General features: G+C 36.7%; 1 protein-coding gene across 1 annotated transcript in view; it reads left to right on the forward strand.

Annotated features, from left to right (window-relative positions):
• The first annotated feature begins 2,622 nt into the window (after window positions 1–2,622).
• Window positions 2,623–21,809, forward strand: part of LOC149227584 (uncharacterized) — a 41,017-nt gene continuing 21,830 nt past the window's right edge. Inside the window, exons 1-3 of the mRNA XM_089375531.1 lie at window positions 2,623–2,798; window positions 3,011–3,082; window positions 8,460–8,531. Of these exons, the coding sequence (XP_089231657.1) occupies window positions 2,788–2,798; window positions 3,011–3,082; window positions 8,460–8,531 (155 nt within the window). The 5' untranslated portion in view covers window positions 2,623–2,787. The remainder of the gene's footprint in view (window positions 2,799–3,010; window positions 3,083–8,459; window positions 8,532–21,809) is intronic.

The raw sequence follows: 21,809 nt of genomic DNA on the forward strand, positions 1-21,809 counted from the left end.
TGAAGAGAAGGTCAATACCTTCATACAAAATCACTAAAGGAAATATCTTGAATTGGAATCCAAATTGGATCCTTTATCTTCCATGCTTAATAGGGTTTTGATATCATTTGCATATCCACAGGAGTTTCATTTGTACCCCCCTCCCTTGATCTTTGTCTCTATCAGGGACTCTTCCTTCAACAACATTTATATGATTATGGAAGAGGGTATGGACATCACATATATATTATTATTATTGAAACTAGAGGTTGTTGTAGTTAAAGCTCACTCCTTGGAATACCTTGATTGAAAATGTGCACCTGGAAGTTGTTATCTATACTTTAGAGCACTTATAGAAGGTACCCTTCCAGGTCAAGTCTTTAAGAGATTTTCTTACTTATTGCATGTTTTTTCATGCCATGTTACTTCTATCTCAAATTATTTGCATGGTAACAATATTTTTTTAGTTTTTTTTGTGGAAGGACACTTAATTTTTACCGAAAGAATGTGATGAACTATGTTACTATGCTTTTGTATTATAACTTTGATTAATATGGTTAACTTGTTCTAATACAAATATTACTTTTAGTATATAAAAAAAATTAAAAAAATTTGAACAATAAGTCATTTCTTTCATTATGTTCATCATAAATATTGCATTCTAAAATAAGTGCTTATCTAAGTTAAATATGAAAATAGAATTTGTATTTTTTTTCCTTTATTGGCTTCAATCATAAGGGTTGAAGATAAAATCACATAGTTTACATGGTACCTCATAACACTTCCATTACCATTTAAACTACCATCATAAGTTATACATTCAATAATTAAACACACTATAAATTTTATTTTTATTTCAAAACTTAATCTATTTTTCATTTTTTTTACGGGTGGTTCACAGTCACTGGGTGGCCGAATCTGAGCAGATCAACCCCGAAGGGAATCTTAGGGGCGGATCAACCCCGAAGAGAATCTTAGGGAATCTTTTAAAGTGGTCATTACATCCACAGACGGAAAATCAACCCCGAAGGGAATCTTAGGGGGAGATCAACCCCGAAGAGAATCTTAGGGAATCTTTTAAAGTGGTCATTACATCCACAAACGGAAAATCTGGGCAGATCAACCCCGAAGGGAATCTTAGAGAATCTTTTAAAGCACGGGCAGACTAGCAGAGCCTAACCCCAAGGGCATCGAGGAAAATTGACCCTGTGACCTCCCCATCAACCAAGTACTTAACAAACGGGGACTTAACAATCGAGACTAGACCAATTAAACTAACCCTTAAGATTTATTATATTTTTCATGTTTATTTATATTAATACATTACATATTTTAAAAATTAATAATAAATATTAAAATAAATAAATAAATGAACATATATATATCTAATAAAATAAAATAAAATAATAGTGATAATGTTAATTTTTAATAAATAACTATTAAAATGATTAAATCAACTTTAAAATGTAATAATGTTTTTAAGAACTATTATACACTTGAGTAATGAAAGTGATCAAGTATTAATAATAATATTAAGTTATACTTTTACTTTTGAATATAAAAAACCACGTAAAATTAACTAAAATAACAATATATTTAATTAACTCTTTAATTTAAAAATTAATATAATACAATATATTAACATCCAACCACTTCTAGTATGTTATTAATTAACTTATGAAATTAATATAAATCCACCATATCATCCAAACAATTTTATCATTTTGTGTTCCCTGAAAACATTTTCTCCGTCTTCCCGTTCACGTTTTTGTTTTGAAAATTCAATTCAACTTAGTCCTCAGTTGGCTAGGCATTTCAAATCTGAAACCAATGATGCTTTAATATTGACCAGTAAGGAATTTTTTTTTTTTTGGGGCTATATTTAATAGACAAATCACTTCAATTTGGTTTTCAAATTAAATCCCTGGCCCCGCTAGTTTATTCTTTTGCCTTGTTAGTTGGCTAGGAATTTCAAATCTGAAAACTAATGCTTTAATATTGACCGGTAAGGAATTTTTTTTGGCTATGGACAAATCACTTCAATTTGCTTGTCAAATTATATCCCTGGCCCCGCTACCTTGTTGTTTTGTGCATTCTGTCCGTCTAGATTTTATCTTGCTTGCGCTTTAAATTTGAGGTGGTCTACTCTACAACCTCACAATTCAATGATATGTCAACACCTACTATATCTTTCAAAACTCTACTATATCTTTCAAAACTTATACTCTAAAAAGGTCACGTAACTTATACTCTAAAACGGTCACGTAAAATTAGCGAAAAACAAAAAAAAAAAAAATTGATATGGCTGTATCATTCCCTTCTTAGTTAGAATGGTTGAGATGGTGGTTTGTCATCCCAGCTATTTGGGTTCGAGTTTTTAGTAACATGATGTGTTATAGTAGAGTTTTTGATATATATAAATAGTTTTCCTAATTTTTAAATTATATTAGGATTTTCTAATATAAATGGTTGGTAGGTGTTTTCTTTTTTCTTAGATTAAATTATGAGTTTCTGATATATATAATTTGCCCGCTGTTACATATATCTGAGGAGCTTACTAGTTCCCATCCCCAAATTGAAAAAAAGAAAAGAAAACAACAACATAATTTCTGAAACACATTATGTTGTTTTTACAAGTTGGACGGAACATATTACGATGTGCATTTCGTTCAGTCCATGCATGTTTACTTATTCTGTTTATATAAAGTGAGGCCTTGACAGAGCGATCGGTGGAATTTTCATGGCAGGAACTTGGCACAAAACTATTTAACAGGACCAATACCTGCCTTCATCGGTAACCTCACACGGATGCAGTACCTGTGAGATCCTGCCCTTTTTGTTCTTTAAAATTAATCAAGATAATGAAATTCTGCAGAAATTTTCTTTCTTTTTGCGTTAGCTAGGTAGAATTTATTGATCGGCATCTTTCATATAGGTCATACTACTTGAAAATATTAACTACTCTTAGGAAAAGAGATTTCATCTGCAGGCAATTTAAATTACTGATTTTCAATAACATTCATGGATTCAGGTCCCTTGGAACAAATAACTTATCGGGCCCTGTTCCAAAGGAGCTTGGAAATCTTCGAAGTTTGATTTCATTGTAAGATCTGTCCCCCTCTCTCTGTAAACACGCATACTTATTACTCAAGTGGAGCACTAAATAGGAGCTGGAAAAAATCGCCAGACTGATTTGTTGCTTCACATTTTTCTGCCTAAATATTAGGTAGTGATTTTGTTGGTGTACATGCACTTAGATTAGCTCCAGTTGTTGGTGTACATGCACCTAGATTAGCTCCAGTTGTTGGTGTACATGCACTTAGACTAGTTGTGTTGGTGTACATGCACCTAGATTAGCTCCAGTTAACTTATTGCTTGCATGTGGCACATGTACACATTAACATAAGATAAAACACACTTAGCTTTAGTTAGCTTTAATTATTGCATGGACAACTAAGTTTAACTTAGTTGCTTTTATGTATTTATTCTAAAACTAATATTGTACAATCAATTTTCATTCTTTTCTCAATTCTTGCTCGCTTCATTCCTTCTCTTGCAAGCTTGTTTATTGTTTTGCAGATCTAGATCTGTGTATCTCAAAAATCTTACATGGTATCAGAGCACAGGGATTTGTAATCAGTGCACAAGCAATTTTATTTGCAAGTTCAGAAGATTGAAGCAACAACAAAGAATAGAGTCTAAATTGGAGTTTCCACAATCGGCAACTCTCACTCCATATAATTACTTCGAATGGAAGCCAAAGATTCAACTTCATCTCAGAAGTAGAGGCTTATTTCGAATAACCATGGGAACGGAAGTTGAACCAACATCGGCAATGGAGAAAACAAGATATTTCAATCGCATGGACGAGGCCTTCGGCATCCTATGTTTATCTATTTCTCCGGAACTACTATTTCATGTTGAACCATGTTCAACTTCAAATGAAGTATGGAAAATTTTGGAAGAATTGTTTGGAAAACAGGATGAAATGCAAGGTCACATTCTCGAAAATGAGTTAAACTCATTAGATCTGAGAAACTTTGAAAACATTCAAGATTTTTTCACAAGGTATAAAGCCTTGTTGGTGCAGCTGAAAGGATGCGGGATCGACAAATCCAAGCAAGAAAAGCAGTTGATTCTTTCCATTTTATCAAAACTTGGTCCAGAGTATGCAGTATTCGTCTCTACATTCCACATAGTCAGATCTGCAACTGGTGCAGATTGGAAGATGCCCTCACTGGATTCTTTTATTCAATCTTTGATGCATGAGCAAGATAAGCTCATCAAAATGGGCACTCTTAAAAATTCCAAAGCGCATGCACTTATTGTGCATGCAAAAGGAAAGGCAAATCCCAAACCACCTGATGGATCATCTGGCTCAAAGGAAAGGAAAGGAATGAAAGGGAAATCAATGTGCAATTATTGCCACCGTGGTTTTCATCCTGAATCTGCATGCATGAAGAAGACTATAGATCTTATGGTGCAGACACTCCAGCAACACAATCTTGGAGACCACATTCCTGAGAATGCTAAGAAGAAGTCTGGAGAAAAAGCACCAGATCCAAGAGGTAACGGGCATGCTTTGATTGCTCTTCATTTTGCACCACAAGAATGGATCATCGATTCAGGAGCTTCACATCATATGGCTTCTTCAAAGGAATCTTTTTCTTCTCTACATGCATACTCAGGTCCTCCCATTCTCATGGGGGATAATTTTGCAGTTGCAGCGACTGGACAAGGAAGAGTGCAATTCGAAGATGGAAGTTTTGAAAATGTCTTGCATATTCCAAGGCTTTCTGTGAATCTTTTCTCAGTGTATCAGATGACACACACAGGCAGCGGAAGGAAAGTGGAATTTACCCCAGATTCCGTGAGCATTTATGACATGCAAACCAATTTGAAGATTGCATCTGGCAAGGTAAATGATCAATCTCGTCCGTATACATTTTCTGATTTTGTTCCTCAATCAGATTCTATTTTGCTCCTTACGCATGCAAATGAAGAAAGTAGGGTTTGGCACGAGAGATTTGGGCAATTGAATTTCAGATATATGCAACAACTTAGTAAGCAAGGGATGGTCAAAGGATTGCCAACCATTGAATTTTCAGATGGTGTTTGTAATGGATGTGCTCTTGGAAAGCATCCACAAGAAAAATTCGAGAAGGGGCATGCATGGAGAGCCTCTTCACCTTTGGAACTTGTACACAGTGATCTCATGGGTCCATTTCCGGTGCTTTCAATGAGCAAAGCAAGATATATGTTGTCATTTATAGATGATTACACGAGATTCACTTGGGTTTACTTCTTGAAACTCAAGTCTGAAGTTTTTCAACATCTAAAGATTTTCAAAGCGCATGCGGAAAATCAGTCTGGAAAACGCATCAAAATACTCCGCATAGATAATGGGACGGAATATGTCAACAAAGATCTCAAGAATCTTTGTGATGAAGCAGGCATACAGTTGCAGCATACAGTTCCTTACACTCCACAGCAAAATGGCGTGGCTGAAAGGAAAAATCGATCTTTGAAAGAGATGGCTAATTGCATGTTGCATGCAAGATCTCTTCCGTCGAAATTGTGGGCCGAAGCTATTAATTGTGCCTCATACATCCAGAACAGATCTCCTCATAAATCTGTTACTGGAAAAACACCTTTTGAGGCTTGGACTGGCATGCAACTTGAAGTTAGTCATTTTCGCATTTTTGGATCTCGAGCATGGGCCCGCATTCCTCCAGAGAAGAGAAAGGCTTTGGAGCCTCAAAGCAAAGCATGCATGTTTGTTGGATATTCTGATGAAGTCAAAGGGTACAGATTGCTTGATATCCACACTGAAGAGCTCTTTATTGAAAGGAGTGTAAAGTTTGACGAAGATATTTCGCATGCACCAGTAGATGAACTTGTTACCAAATTTTCATCACCACTCATTGATGAGTATGCAGATGAAACTTCAGACCAGCATTCTGATGAAGATGAGTCTTTTCCTGTGACCCCTGTTAGACCACCAGTTGTTGAACATCAAGATCATACTTCTGCATGTAGTTCAGAAGATTCTCGACCACCTTCAACACAAAAATGGTGCAGCATGAGTGATATCCTTGATGATCCTGCCTCTATCCCTCTGTTTGAGGAAGATCCGCAAGCACTCTTAGCTATGGAGCCATCCATGCCCATGCATGCTTATATGATGCATGGATCTGATCCACAAACTTATGCAGAAGCAAATGGGCATCCTGAATGGGAAGCCGCCATGGATGAGGAATATAACTCTCTCATTGAGAACCAGACTTGGGATTTGGTTCCGCTACCTTCAAATCGCAAACTTGTGAGATGCAAGTGGGTTTACCGGACCAAGAAAGCATCAAATGGCCAAGTTAGTCGATATAAGGCACGATTGGTAGCAAAAGGTTTTCAGCAAGTACATGGTGTTGACTATGATGAGACTTTTGCTCCAGTGGCAAAAATGGATTCCATTCGGCTAGCTCTCTCCATTGCAGCAGCAAGAGGATGGGAGGTGCATCATATGGATGTGAAGAATGCCTTTCTTCATGGTGATCTCGAGGAGGAAATCTACATGGAGCAGCCACTGGGATACATGCAGAATTCATCTCTGGTATGCAAACTAAAGAAGTCTCTCTATGGCCTCAAGCACGCACCTAGAGCGTGGTATGCAAAGATGGATTCTTATTTGTTATCTCAAAATTTTGTACGCTGCAAATCTGATTCCAATGTTTATTTTCTGAAGAAAATTGACTCCTTGTTGATCATAGTACTCTACGTAGATGATCTTTTGATAACGGGTAGTTCAACTTCTGTCATTACTAACATCAAAACTGCATTGCATAAGCGGTTTTCTATGACAGACATGGGCTTGCTAAATTTCTTCCTTGGACTAGAGATCCATCAGCGTGATTCTGGCATTACCATTTCTCAACCAAAATATACCAGAGATCTTTGGCACGATTTCACATGAGTGACTGCAAGCCAGCAGCCACACCTTTCTTATCAGGGATAAAGCTTGAGAATGGCAAAGGCACACCATTGGTTGATTGCACATTGTATCGCCAGCTTGTGGGAAGTCTTCTTTATTTCACTCACTCCCGTCCTGATCTCTCCTATGCTGTCGGAGCAGTTTCCAGATACATGCAGGAGCCACATGAGTTACACTGGAATGCTGCAAAGCGCATCCTTCAATATGTGCAGGGGACAATCACCTATGGGATTCATTATGCAGCCAATTGTTCTTTGAATTTCATCGGGTTCATAGATTCAGACTGGGCTGGCGACACCATTGATCGCAAGTCTACTTCCGGTTATGTACTTAGTTTGGGATCCTACCCAATTTGTTGGTCAAGTAAGACGCAGGCTGCCATTGCTTTATCATCAGCAAAGGCCGAGTATAGAGGAGCAGACAATGCCACTATTCAGGCAATTTGGCTACAACATTTCCTATCTGAGCTTGGGATTAGTGTCCATCATCCAACTGTCATCTGGTGCGATAATCAAAGTACACTAAAGTTCTGCGGAGATCCAGTGCAGCGGCAACGTACCAAACACATCGAGATCCACATGCACTTCATTAGAGAACTCATTCATGATGGGATCATCGATCTTCAGTACTGTCTTAGTTCCAAGCAGATTGCTGACATCTTCACCAAGATTTTCACTGAGCAGAAGTTTCGATTCCTGCGAGATCGTCTCGGGGTGAAGGACACGACTGCCTAGCAGTTGTCTTTTCTCTACTTTTGCATTATATTTTTAGGGGGGGTTTTCTTCCCACTGGGTTTTCCCTCCTTCCTCCTTTTTATGCATTGTATATGGGTACCTAAAACGGCCGTGTTGCCGGGACTCATTCATTTTGCATTACACTCAACTAAGTTATGCTTAAGGGGGGGTGTTGGTGTACATGCACCTAGATTAGCTCCAGTTGTTGGTGTACATGCACTTAGACTAGCTTTGTTGGTGTACATGCACCTAGATTAGCTCCAGTTAACTTATTGCTTGCATGTGGCACATGTACACATTAACATAAGATAAAGCACACTTAGCTTTAGTTATTGCATGTACAACTAAGCTTAACTTAGTTGATTTTATGTATTTATTCTAAAACTAATATTGTAGAATCAATTTTCATTCTTTTCTCAATTCTTGCTCGCTTCCTTCCTTCTCTTGCAAGCTTGTTTATTGTTTTGCAGATCTAGATCTGTGTATCTCAAAAATCTTACAGATTTCCCTATTATATGGAATACATATTTGCTATATCTCTGTGAAAGTAAGAACTAGGAAGATAGAGCAGGCTATCAGTTCAGTTCCTTGAAGTTGAACAACTACATTTAATCTGTGAATGCTTACATCACTTTATATCATACAGAAATAGCTGGTTTCCATGAAAACAACAGCAAACACAGAAAACAGGTATTATTTCTTTCTTAGGATTTCTTTATCTAGGAACTTATTTCTTTATTATGGGGTTTTATCTTCAGGGGCTTTTCTTCAAACAATCTTAATGGGTCACTTCCGCCGGAGCTTGGGAGCCTAACAGCATTGAAACAATTGTAAGTGCAATTACTGTTAAATATAGAATTCTATATATATATAGATGACGAAATTTTACCCGCTTCTTGAGCTTATGATTTTAGTAATTTGTTCGACGTCTAACAGTATTTCTTTCCCATTTGAATTTACCAATTTGTCAAAATGTATTGGTACTTCTTTCCAGCAAAATACGTGAGCGTTTGAATTTAGCATTTTGTCAAAATGTAATGGTACTTCTTTCCAGCAAACTACGTGAGCATTTGAATTTAGGAGCTTATAAAAATGAAATGGAGCTTCTTCAACTTAGATATACATATAACTATGTTATATATTTAAAATTATATATATATAGGTGTTAAGTAACAAGTACTTAATAAGGACAGGTGTTAAGTACAGGGAGATCAATTTTTCTAAGGTAAAAAAGTAAAGAATTAAAAAAAAAATATTGTAGTTTGAAAATTTTGATTTTGTTTAGTATTTCATTTATGAGTAAAGTAATATTTATGTATATGAAATAATATATGCATATTTTTTTATTATTTAAATTGTATTTTTGAATTTATAAATAGATTCAATTATTTGGAACTTGATCAATTAGATTGTGTAGATTATAAAGCTTAAACTTATAATTCCAATATATATTGAAAATGACCAAAATAGAATAATATGACTACTAAAATGTTTTAACAATAATAATTTTTTTTTCAAATTTCATATATATATATTCTGAAATGAAATGCCTTTTAGGGTTTATTTTCTGATTTATTTTAACCAAAATTTAATATAAAAAAAATTAAAAATTGAGTTGAAGTTATTTAATTGTAGATTTCAAGTGCCCCTAGTTTTTCAGGGCAATAAATCTATTTATGCATTCAACAATGTTTTGTAAACAACAAAAAATCACAATTGTACTTGAAATTGTATGGTTGGATTCTGGTGAAAAATGTCATTTTGGGCCATATAAATATAATTGAAATATATTTTATTTGTGGACCTTATCCACATTAATTATTTTTTTTGTTATCAATGTATTGTTAAGTACACCTTACTATTACTTAACTCTACATAATTGAACTATTTTGTTTATAACCCACATTAAATTTGTGTTGTGGTTATCATCATCATTATTATTATTATTATTATTATTATGTAAGAAATGTCGTCCTTATGTATTCATGTGGAATATAGCTTATTTAAAAAAGGGAATTAAACCAGCCTAGATCCATCTAGGCGATTGGTAGATTTGGAAGCTAAGATGGATCTAGGTTGGTATATTAGGAATTGGATGAATTACACATCTTTATCTAATTACTCTTATTACAAAGTAATTGGTTTTTTTTACTTTCCATTATTTCTTCTTGTCCATCATGAAAATATTTTATAATCATTAATATTGAATAATTTTTATACATATATATGAACTTGATATTAAAATAAATTAGTTAATATGGGTATTCAAATAGTTTATACAAGTTTTACATTGAAATGTTTTAATATTGAATAATTTTTATACATATATATAAAGTTGATATTAAAATAAATTAGTTAATATGGGTATTCAAATAGTTTATACAAGTTTTACATTGAAATGTTTTTAAGAAATATAGAACAACATATTTTTGGCAACCTAAAATATAATATCTTTTTGTAATCTCTTGTAAATTATGTTACTTCACATGGGCATAGAAATATTTTATTTATGACAGAGAGTGAAAGTAAAACAGTTTTACCACATCTCCTTCATATCAGGTAGTAATATCATACCTCTTTTTTGAGTGCAAAACTTGAAAAAAGGTTAGCACTTGGATATATATATATATATATATATATATATATATATAGCTTTGGTGGGTTTAACGGCTAAGAACATGTGTTTCCTCCTAAGAGATCACGGGTTCAAAACCAGAGGGGGTAGAGTATGTATGTATTCGTAGACTTAGCAATCAACAGTACATCCGATATGATTGAGAAAATTCAGAAACGTTTGATTACAAACAAATTCTTATGCTATCTTGTTAAGTGAAATAGGGGTTGCCCCTATTGAAGCAATTGCTATGGTGCCAGTCATAAGGTATTAAAAAAAATGAGAAAATGAAAGAGGGCAGATGACCTAAGGTTTTCTTTAATGACATATTGTGCAAAAGAAAGAACACTTGGATACAACAAAATAACAAATGGTTTAGTAAATGCGGTATTTTCTTGAACATGTGTCCCATAAATAGTAAAGAGATAAAAGCTTTTGTTATGGATAAGTTCCACAAGCGTATTTGGGATAAGGAGCTAGGTAGAAAGAAAAACTACCATATTGAAGTGTTTAATCCCACTCATAATCATCAATAAAAGGTGTACATAGAGGCCAATATTTCTTGGAAAGCCAAAATTATTATTGCTCAGTTAAGGACTAATTCTCATCGACTTCGTTGTGAAACAAGGTGTTGGAAAGTACCAAAAGAAGTGTGGGAGGAAAGAGTATGTATTTTTTGTTCTTCTGGAAAAGTGGAAACAGAAAAGCATTTCATTTTAGAATGCGAGACCTACAAAGGCAACAGGGAAAGTTATGCAGATATTCTGACAGTTAGCTCCTGGGATAATCTATTTAGCGAGGAGGTTGTCGAGAAGCTAGGAGCATTTATTGTGAGGCTTCATATGAAAAGGGTCGAATACATCAACTAGATGAAGAAGCAATCTGTCCCATAGGCTATCTTTAGCCTCGTGGACATTAAAATAAATTTCTTTCTTTCTTTCATGCTTTCCATTAGATCTGAACAAAACTTCCTTAGTTCTCTTTTAGATTCTTTCCATTTAATAAGTTGAATGAGAGACTAATAAAAATAAAATAAAGCATCTTAATTTGAACTTCCCTTGCGCATCATTCAGATGACCACCATTATGTGTCTTTTCTCCATGAGCAAGATTAGTATGCAGATAAACTATGCTATCATTTTATTTTTCAATACTAAATTTTTGAAGGTACATATTAGAAGGTTGTCATAATTCATATTCTATTTTCAAAGTTTCGCATGCAAAATATTAAGTTCACCAAATTTTTTATCCCTCATTACGTTCGAATCCAGGTTGATTGTATGATGGAAAGGGAGAGGAGGTAAAAATGAATCTCACACACAAAATAATATTCTATTCATTAAACTTTCTTACATACACAATCACTGAGATACGACTCTTGGCTCTTTTGGCCTTGTACTTTTTACAATGACCCAACCACGGGTATATAAAGCCCTAACTTACTAAATATAGAATCATAACAAACTCTAACTAGACTTGAATAAACTTTGGCTAACTTGTTCATACAAACTCACACTAAATTAGACTTTCCAGATATAGACTAAACTCAAACGAGCTCACACTGACTCAAATTAACTCACACTCTTAATATAGACTACACTACATGCATGTGTAATTTGCTATTTCAAACACTCCCCCTTAATTACAACCATATGACTCAACATAACTCAAACATGACTCAACTATGCCTGCTAGGCTTACAATAGAAATTGACTCAATCTTTACTTAAACATGCTTGCTGGTCTAAGTCTCAACTAGGCTTACAATAACTAAAAACTTTTATAATGTTGGATTTTCTTTTTCAATTCTTCCAAATTATATACCCTCGAAACTGCTTCATTTTCAACTGCACTTTCTCGTTGTAATCTCCATATCTCTTCACTTGTTGTTGCAACAATTTTTATTTGAATGATCTTGTATTTGTTTTGAGCTTGTCTTCTACAACGTCCTCTTCAACAATTATTTCACTCATGGACTGCCACCACAGCTCTTCATCTTCAAATTGTCTTCTTAGCTCTACTTCTTATGCTTCATATTCATGATCTTCTTTCTGCCATATTTCTTGATAGAAAAATTTGATCTTTTATTGACTCCATTGTTGAAAATTTGTTTTAATGTTCTTTTCTTCGTCTTCAAAAACATCCATATCTTTATTTTCACTCTCATTATCAAATATTGCTGCTTTTTTCTTGTAATATGTACACTCAAGATCATCATTAGGCTTACATGTAAAATCATAATCACTGTCCTTTTTCTCTTTCACCATTTCATTCAATTATTTTATTCTAGTTGTAGCTTTAAGATTATTAAAAAATAATGTTATTTTGAACACCTGCATATTAAAAAATAATGGTAAAAACATCTTCATTGTGCTCTATAGTGAGAGATTCCTTCTCTGTCTCTTTATCTGCATCAAGACTATCTTCCACTATTCTGTCATCAGTGGATATTCTTGTCAAAATATCTTGAATTACTTTATCCTCTTCTTGATCAACAACTACTGCTAGATCACGCACTGTTTCATGAGCAATTCCAACTGTTTCATATCTTGCTGCTACAATGGCATCTTCAACCTTCAGTTCTTCATCAAACATGGCACTTTGGATATTTCCATGATCAGTCCCTATTTCAAAAAAATACCACAAGTTTCATTAACATATTGTTCATCCATCCTACCATGGAATATTCGAGCATGCATGTGCTCATTAACTATTTCAACTTCACCAAATTCATCAATTGCTACGGAATTCACCAATTCACATCTCACTTTGTTGTCATCATCCACATGTGTCACATCACAATGGGATTCACCGTCATCTTCACCATCCACGTTACAGTGGAGTTCATGAGCATGTATATGCTCTTGCTCTACTTCACACATAGAGGCTTCAACTTATCTCTCTGCAATCTTTGTTGTGACTTCTTCATCCAAATGCTCAGATTCTCTAAGCTTTGTTGTCTTCCCAAAGTCTTGCTCATCTACTCTCTCTATTAATTCTTTAACTGATTGTGACACATCTTGTTGCTACATGCCACTTTCCTTTTTACCAAACTCTGCTTCCAGTATCTTCCATGTTTCCTTGGAAGATGTAGCTTTTGTAACCTTGCACAGAAACTTCTCATCCAAAACCTATTTTATAAAATCCAATATTAAAGCATCACATACTTCATCATATGGGCTATTAGAACGAAACTCAATTAACTCTTTGTCTCAAAGAAACGTTTGCATTTTGTGTAACACCCTCCTCCCACATCTACCCAAGTAACTGGCCAACCGGGGTAATCATGTGACCAGAAGTTACTATGATATGATTCGACCTCCTAAGTCATGTTAAAGAAGTGGAACCAACAGATACACACCATACAAACCTTCAACATCAGTGATAAGACCCCTAGGAACCATCGCAACCTTTCTGCTAACCAACCCCTGGGTCCCACTGAGATTTTAGACCACTTAACCCCTGGATGCTCCCATGATATGGGCATGACAGCATCTAGGAGGCTCTGGACGCTCTCATGACAAGGCATGCCAACGTCCAGGGACTATTTTGCTCAGTGTTGTGCAAGCGTCCCCGAGATTTGAGCCACTTTTTCAGGCCCAGAGCCCAAGTCACTGCCCAAAATTGAATGACACCTTCAAAACAGAAAGATAACAATGAAACAATGTTGCAATTGCAAATACTTGAACAAGCCTTTGTCTAGACCCCTACTATCCATGACAGAAATTTCATCAAACATATCACAAATATGTAATCTACAGGTATAAATAACATATATAAGCATATGGGTCTCATACTCATCTGAGAATCGCTAAGAAGAATTGATGCCTCAACACATTAGCTTCCATTTCATCCAATTGGTCATAGATACATTGTTCATTCATTTACAAGTGAAAACACGATGAGAGCCATACATATCCACTGTCATAATACATATTCATAACCAACATAATAGGGACAGAAATACCAAGGAAACAACAACCATATAATCCACATATAACCAATACAATACTCATAAAATAACAAGGATAAATAACCTCTTATTAATGATGCAAAGGCCAACCAGTTGTGGGACTTCCACAAACCACCCGACCGTAGATATGGCTGAGCCAAAACTCTCTTCAACCAATCACCCCCGTGCCATATTCCAAGCATGAATGTGGGATCTCATAAAACACATCAATCCAAAACCATCCAAGGCTTCTAGAGGCCAACCACCTCAACCCATCAAACAATGATTCCACCTCATGGTCGGACATCACCAAAACCATCATCAAATTGGTCTCTACCCAAGCCTTCCAGGGCTCCAGAGCGTTTGTTCCAACCAAGGCTTCTAAGACTAGTAACTCAACCCACAACTTATTTCTAGCTTCCAGAGCATTTGTCCAACCAGGGCTTCCAGGACTAGTAACTCAACCCACCCAGGGCTTGCAGAGCATTTTTCCAACCAAGGCTTCCAGGACTAGTAACTCAACCCAATCTATTACAGGGCTTCCAGAGCGTTTGTCCAACCATGCATTCCAGAAACTAGTAACTCAACCCAAGCTAAGGAAACATGAGAACCAACCAGAAAAACAAATAAATAAACCCACAACACCATGGCTATCCAGGAAATGGAGAGGCTAGGCAAATCCACTATCAATCCAAGAAATCCTCCATGTTAGTGACAGATCATGACCAATAAACCACATGCATATGCCATGCATGCCAAAACTAGTGAGGAAAACATACATGCAACTTGGTACCTACAAGCAAAACCTGTTGTAGATGTTGATCCCGATGTCATCTTGCGCTTTCTTGCTCTTCCTTTTCCTTCTTGCTCCAAAACTCCAAGTATGCCACACCCTCCAAAAGTGCTCGAAGAAAACTCTAAGTGTCCAAGAGTGTGAGAGAGAGAATAATGAGAGAGATCCAAAATTGGAGTGACAAAAGGTTACAAACTGATCCTCAGAAGCCTTTTTATCAATTAGGCCTCTATTTTCTTCATTTTCCATTATTTTCCTTCAATTTCCTCCTCACATGTAATATGTGACCTTTCACCTCCCTTTTCTCGTAATTTTCATTATTTTCATAGATAAATGTGTCAAAATGCCAATTTTCTTAGCCAGTAATAAACCAATGAACACCCACACTAGGATATCTTTTCCAACATTCAACTTGGAATAAGTGTCCCATCAACCGTGGTTATCATTTTTCCTTTGTTAACTTTTATTACATGGAATTTTCACCATGGTTGTTACATTTTGATAACCCAAAAATCAATTTTACCAGTAAACATAGGAGGTGGTAGTAGATCCGCGTTACACCAATCAACTTCGATTTCTCTTCTATCTTCTACTAGATTTCTTGGTTCCTCGGCTACGACCTGAACCTCTCTAAGCATCGAATGATCTTTGCCTCTTATTTTCAATTCTTTTTCTTAATTTACTTCAATCGTGCTTTGCAACCCATGACTACTATCTTTCTTTTGTTTGATAGTTTCTTTTCTTATTGCATGATGCCTCTCTCCATATCGCCCCCCAAAAAAATATGATTTTTAATATGCGCCCTCGTAAGGCACAATATTCACCAAATTCACGTTCATAGAGATATTTTTCCAAACCTAAAACACTATCATGCTTGACAAACCCAATTTTTTTTGCAGACAAACAAACCTTTGCAAAGTCTTAAAATCTCTTTCCAATAAAACACCTTTTTTATATATAATTTTTTTTAAAACACCACTCTTTTCCAAAACTTTCAAATAACTCATGAGCACACTTTGACATTTAAAAAACTTTCATAATCCTTTAATAAACCTTTAACTTTTCAACCTTTTAACAAACCCTTTAAAAATTATATCATCCATTTTTCAAAAATTACATGAGCCCTTTGTAAACGGCACCATTCAAGCCCTTTTAAAGTAACACTTTAATATATATAACATTTTAAGACCAACCCACTTCATTCATCCAATTAAAAAACATTAACCCATGCATAAAAGAACCCACTTGACTTATCGAAAGAACCTTTCTTGGCGCGCCTCTCCTTGTGCCATTTTTTTAATTTAATACTTTCCCATGTGGTCTTTGGACCTTTAAAAAAAAATCAAATAAAAAATTTCAAATCTTACCAAGCTAACGCGACTGTTAATTTGTTGTGTCCATGTTCCTAACACATCTTGCGATAAGGGGTTCCCGTGTTAATGAGCTAACAGTTTGGGAGTTGTAACACGACTTCTCCCACTCCTCACCAGCGTTGTAACGCGAATTTAATATTTCTTGAGTGTGTCACTGCAACGCCACTCAAATAAAATAAAATCAGTTCTCTTCTCACCCAAACTGTAGTTAGTGACCTTTGCTCTACCGTAGATCCTTAAACTCGACTTTAGCTCTAATATTAATTTGATGGAAAGGAAGAGGAGGAATAAAGGAATTTGACGCACAAAACAATTTTCTATTCATTAAACTTTATCACATACACAATCACCAAGCTATGGGTTTTGGCTCTTTTGGCCTCATACTTTTCACAATGAACCAACCACAGGTATATAAAGTCTTAACTTACTAAATATGGAATCATGACAAACTCCAATTAGACTTGACTGAATTTTTGGTAACTTGTTCAAGCAAACTCACATTAAATTAGACTTTTCCAAATATAGATTGAACTCGAACTAACTCACACTGACTGGTTAGGTGCTCAAAATTTTGCTAAAAAATCGAAGTGTTATAATTTTTGTTAAACTTAACTTCGGATTGAAGAGCTCGTCATTCTGATTCTAACGGTGCGAACGACACTCAAATCCGAGCTCGTATGCAAAAGTCAGAGCAAGTCAAAGTTCATATTTGACTTGTTTATATGGTAGGATTAGATGACGCGACAGGTTCCATCAACGAATCGAGAGGTGCCAAGTGGCAGGCCACCATTAGCCCCAAATATCGCAAATCACAGGTCGAAGACAGATCGTGTTATACAATCGGCCCCCAAGCAGGGAAGGAATTGTGATGCGATAAATCACAATCGCACATCAACGAAGGAAGTACTACAAAATCGGCCCCTAGCGAGATCAGGTTTGCGATGTGATATCACAATCGCAAATCGCAATACTGCAAAGTCTCGCATATCCGAAACCATTGGTTTTTCGTCAATTGCGATATCGCGGATGCGATAAGGTTATAGGCTCCAGTTAATACTTCCGTCAGGTTCGCCACATCACTATTGTAATATCGCCCGCCACGTACACAAAACTTAAGCCAGTCGATCCTCGCCGATTGCGATTTGCAATAAGATTCGGTCGATAGAATATGACCCGCCGCTCTGCGAAATTTTCACCCAGTTAGCGGATTTTGGGGCTAATTTGTAGGATCATGCTGGAAATGGGGCAATTTGTGGAGTGAATAGTGGGAAAACTAGGAGAAGTCATAACTTATTCAGTTTTCCACCAAATTGGATGCAAAAAGAGGCTAGATAGCCATTTTTGAGTATTTTTGACTCACTGGAGCAGGTTTCAGAAACATTTGAGCATTGTAAACATAGATTTTCAAACTTTTGAGCATAATAAAGAGACTTAATTCATTGGAAGTTGGACCAAGGAGACGTAGCCCGGAAGGGGTGAACTCCTTTATCATGTGCTCATTGTAATGTGTTTTTTATGATATTATATATATGTTTATGGTGTTGTTCAGTTTTTGATTTATGTTAAATTACTCATAAAATTAACATAAAAACTCTTCATTGCACTTGCAAAAACAAATTGATGAATCCTTAAGCACAATGAAAGCATTTGGTTTATAATCTGAGGAAGATCTTAACATTGCAAATTAATATTTTATGTCATGCTTACAAGGTTAAAACTCAAAAGAGGTGAAGGAAATCTAGTTGGAAGCCCTAAAGTTGGGTCAAGGAGAATAAGAGAAAGGTTGCCACAATCTCCAACACTAGTTCAACCTCAAGTTGCAGTTGAGACTCCAGAGATCATGTTTCATGAAGGAGAACCTACAAACATGACAGAAGATGAGAAGACCTTCAGAAAGACTTTCTTTGATATGACAAAGATGGTGAAGGTCCTCTATGAAGAAAGGAATAGCAGATTGCAAGGAGAAAGTTCCAAACCTCCCAATAGAGAAGGCTCTCAATGGAAAAGGAGGTAATGGGAATGGAGACAAACCTCCACCCTCTCCACCATCTTCTTCATCTTCTTCTTCACAAGCATCTTCACACTCTTCTACTAATACAACCCTTACTCATACTCATCAGCATTCTTCAAAAGGAACTTTTAAATCACCTTTTCTAAAAATTGATGTGAAACTCGAGTTGCCTGCGTATAATGGTGTAGTGAATGCAGATAAGCTTGATAATTAGATTCGTCAGTTGGAGGTCTATTGCAGGATTAAAAACCTTCAAGTGGATGACATAAAGATTCAGTTAGCTTCCTTGACAATGGAGGGTGCAACACTTGTCTGGTGGGAATCAAAGACCCAAGAGGAGATTAATAAACACGGTAAGATCTCAATTTATTGGAATGATTTCATTGCTACAATTAAAAGACAATTATACCCCTTGTTATCACTCTAGGAAACTCTCCTAGGTTGTAGCTCGGAGATGCCTGGTAACATATAAATCTTCAATATCGTTCTTTGAACTATTGGAATGGATTGGGGTTTGGATCAAGTCAAATGACTTTTTCAACTTTGTTTTCACTCCAGACATGCATGAACACCCTCAGCTTGACAAGGCTTTAGACCATTAATGCTCAATAGTTTATAGATTCAATGGATAGATGGAGAATACTAACTGTACCAGCAGATGCATACATAAACACATATGAATGTCTAGCTGCAGAAATTAAATGAAGCTTGCAAATCTAATTTATCAACGCAGAGATAAGATGACAGTTATCTGGCATTAGACACAGAAGAAAATCTGAATAATATTCAAGTGCAAGCTTAGAACAGAAGAGAAAATGGTAATTGAACATGTAACAGCAAAAGAAGCTTGTATTACTGGAATGAAGATGAGAAGCTGGGAGGAACAGAGTATCCATAGTCTCCAAAAGTTGAACCCTTATTCCTTCTAACTTTCAGCCATTTATAGGCTTTTTACAATGCTCTCGGGCTCTCTAGGGCTCGAGATGTCTTAATCTATCCCCTCTGGCTTTTAACTACTTGATGCCATAACTAGAGAGACATGAGCCAGAGGTCTCTTTTCCTAACAAACACAGTGACCCAATTCTGGTAATTTCGCCACGTTGTCAGGTGCCTCGCTTGCACCAGCGGCGTTCCATGACCATTACTGTGGGTTCGGCTACATTGTGCTATTGTTTTCCCCTTTCGGCCAAGTATTTTGTTATTTCAGTTCAACTGTCCGACTGTCACAAACATTGACAGAGCCAACAACTTTCCTCGTAGGGTGACTAATGGGAAGCGGGGTATGGAGGCATATGGGCCATTGAATGGGATGGATCGACGGTCAGGACGTTGGTCGGGCAGCGAAGGATGAACTATGGTGATCGTGAACGAGGGTCGTTGGATCGGGAGGAATGGACGGAGGAGATTGATCGTCGGAGGCCTGAAATCGTGGCGGGAGTGGAATAAATCTGAACCGTCAGATCTTGGATGGGTAGACCGAACGGCTATCGAGCGAAGGAGGCGCTCGAAAGATAACACCCGGGAGCGGTTTTACCCAAGTGGAAATGGTTTCTATCAGGCGGTAAGCAGTAAAGGTCGGAGCTCGCCCAATTCCATTCATCGGGCGCCACGTAGCAGTGGAGGAGAGAGAGGAAACCGCTTTTATCGGGCGGGTAACCCTCTCGCTTGTTGCCCGTGCGATATGCGCGATAGCCGTTAGATCTGGTGGGAATGATCTAACGGCGATGATTGATCAGGCATATCGTGTCGTTCGGATGAAGTGCAGACCATTAGATTGGTGGGAATATTGACAGCGGGGGGACACGGAGGTACGAGATTTCCTCGAGAAATGTGCAAAGGGCGCATATGGGTGGATATGTAAGGTTTTAAGGGCAAAAATGGGTTAATTCACGTAGGGCCAAGGCGAAAGTGGGTTTTGTTATGATGTGAGGGTTGGGTTAGGACATGAGTGAACGAGAATGGGAGTGGATGAGTAAGAAAAATGGGGTGATGGGCCGTGTGGGAACCTCTCCACAACAGCAAAACATACCATTTCTTTCTTTTAGCCTTCAAAATAGCAGCGTTGCACCTTAGGGCTAACACTGGATCCTTCTGGGGATGAAAGCCTCTTTGTGACGTTTCAAGAACTGCAAACTACTACCTTTCCAGTAACAACCAAAACAAACGTATCTCCTAGTGTTCCAATGGGCATGGAGTTTATTTGCATAAAAACAAAAACTGAAAAACCTATTACAATATTAAGGCCTTAAAGCTTCATATGAAGTAAAGTTTCAGAAAACGCCCATTGACTGAGCCATCAAAAACACCTTCCCCCTTTAAATTGTGTAGAATGAAAGTGTTGTTCATCTGAACTTGAGCAATGACAATCGGTCATGTCCATAAGGCATCAAATTTTCCATGGTTGCCCTTCTTTTCCTTTAATGCATCCCATTTGAAAACCCAGTCACCAACCTGAAAACCGTCCATTTTCTCTTTCCTATCAAAGGCTTCTTTGATCTTCTTTTGATGAATTCTTGACTTCTCAACTAGTTTTTCTCTGATTTGCTATAATTCAACCAAGTTACTCATTCTCCTCGCCATGTCATTCTCTTCATCCTGTTCTTCTTGCAAGAACTTGGCCACAGGGAGAATCAGCTGGATAGGAAAAGCAGCATCAGTCCCATAAACCAGCTTAAATGGAGAATTTCCTATGGACTTCTTGTTGGTAACCCTATCAACCCACGGTGCAAACTTCAACTTGGAATCCCATCTCTTTTTGTTGTCCTCCAACAGTTTTTTTATTATCCTTACAAGACTCTTGTTAGATGATTCTTCCAGGCCATTGCCTTGAGGATAATATGAGGTAGAATGCACTAATTGAATGCCCATGGATTCACACATGTCCACCAATTCTTGTGCCCTGAAAGCTGCTGCATTATCAGTGATTAGTTTGGTTGGGCAACCAAATCTAGTGAAAATATTCTCATTCAAGAATTTCATGACAACCTGATGATTAGCATTCTTAGTGGGTATAGCCTCAATCCATTTGGTGAAATAATCGGTGGCTACCAAGATCCATTTGTGCTGGCCACTGGAATGTGGATTGATCTCACCTATAAAATCCAAGCCCCACTGCTAGAAGGGACCATTGGCGTGTACTGGCTTCAAGGGCAGAGATTTTAGTTGTTGTCTTCCTGCAAACCTCTAACATTTGTCACAAGACCTCACAAAAGAAAACACATCAAAGAACATAGTAGGCTAATAATACCCAGTTCTCAGGATCTTGTGGGCTGTGGTTTTCCAATAATGATGCCCTCTAAAGATGCTAGAATGGAATTGGTGCGTGACTTCCACAAATTGTCCATTGTCTAAACATCTCAAGAGGATT

Source organism: Pinus tabuliformis, chromosome J (assembly GCF_031772625.1).
Source record: "Pinus tabuliformis cultivar Carrire ecotype Pingquan chromosome J, CPIR1, whole genome shotgun sequence".
NCBI classification, from domain to species: Eukaryota; Viridiplantae; Streptophyta; class Pinopsida; order Pinales; family Pinaceae; genus Pinus; species Pinus tabuliformis.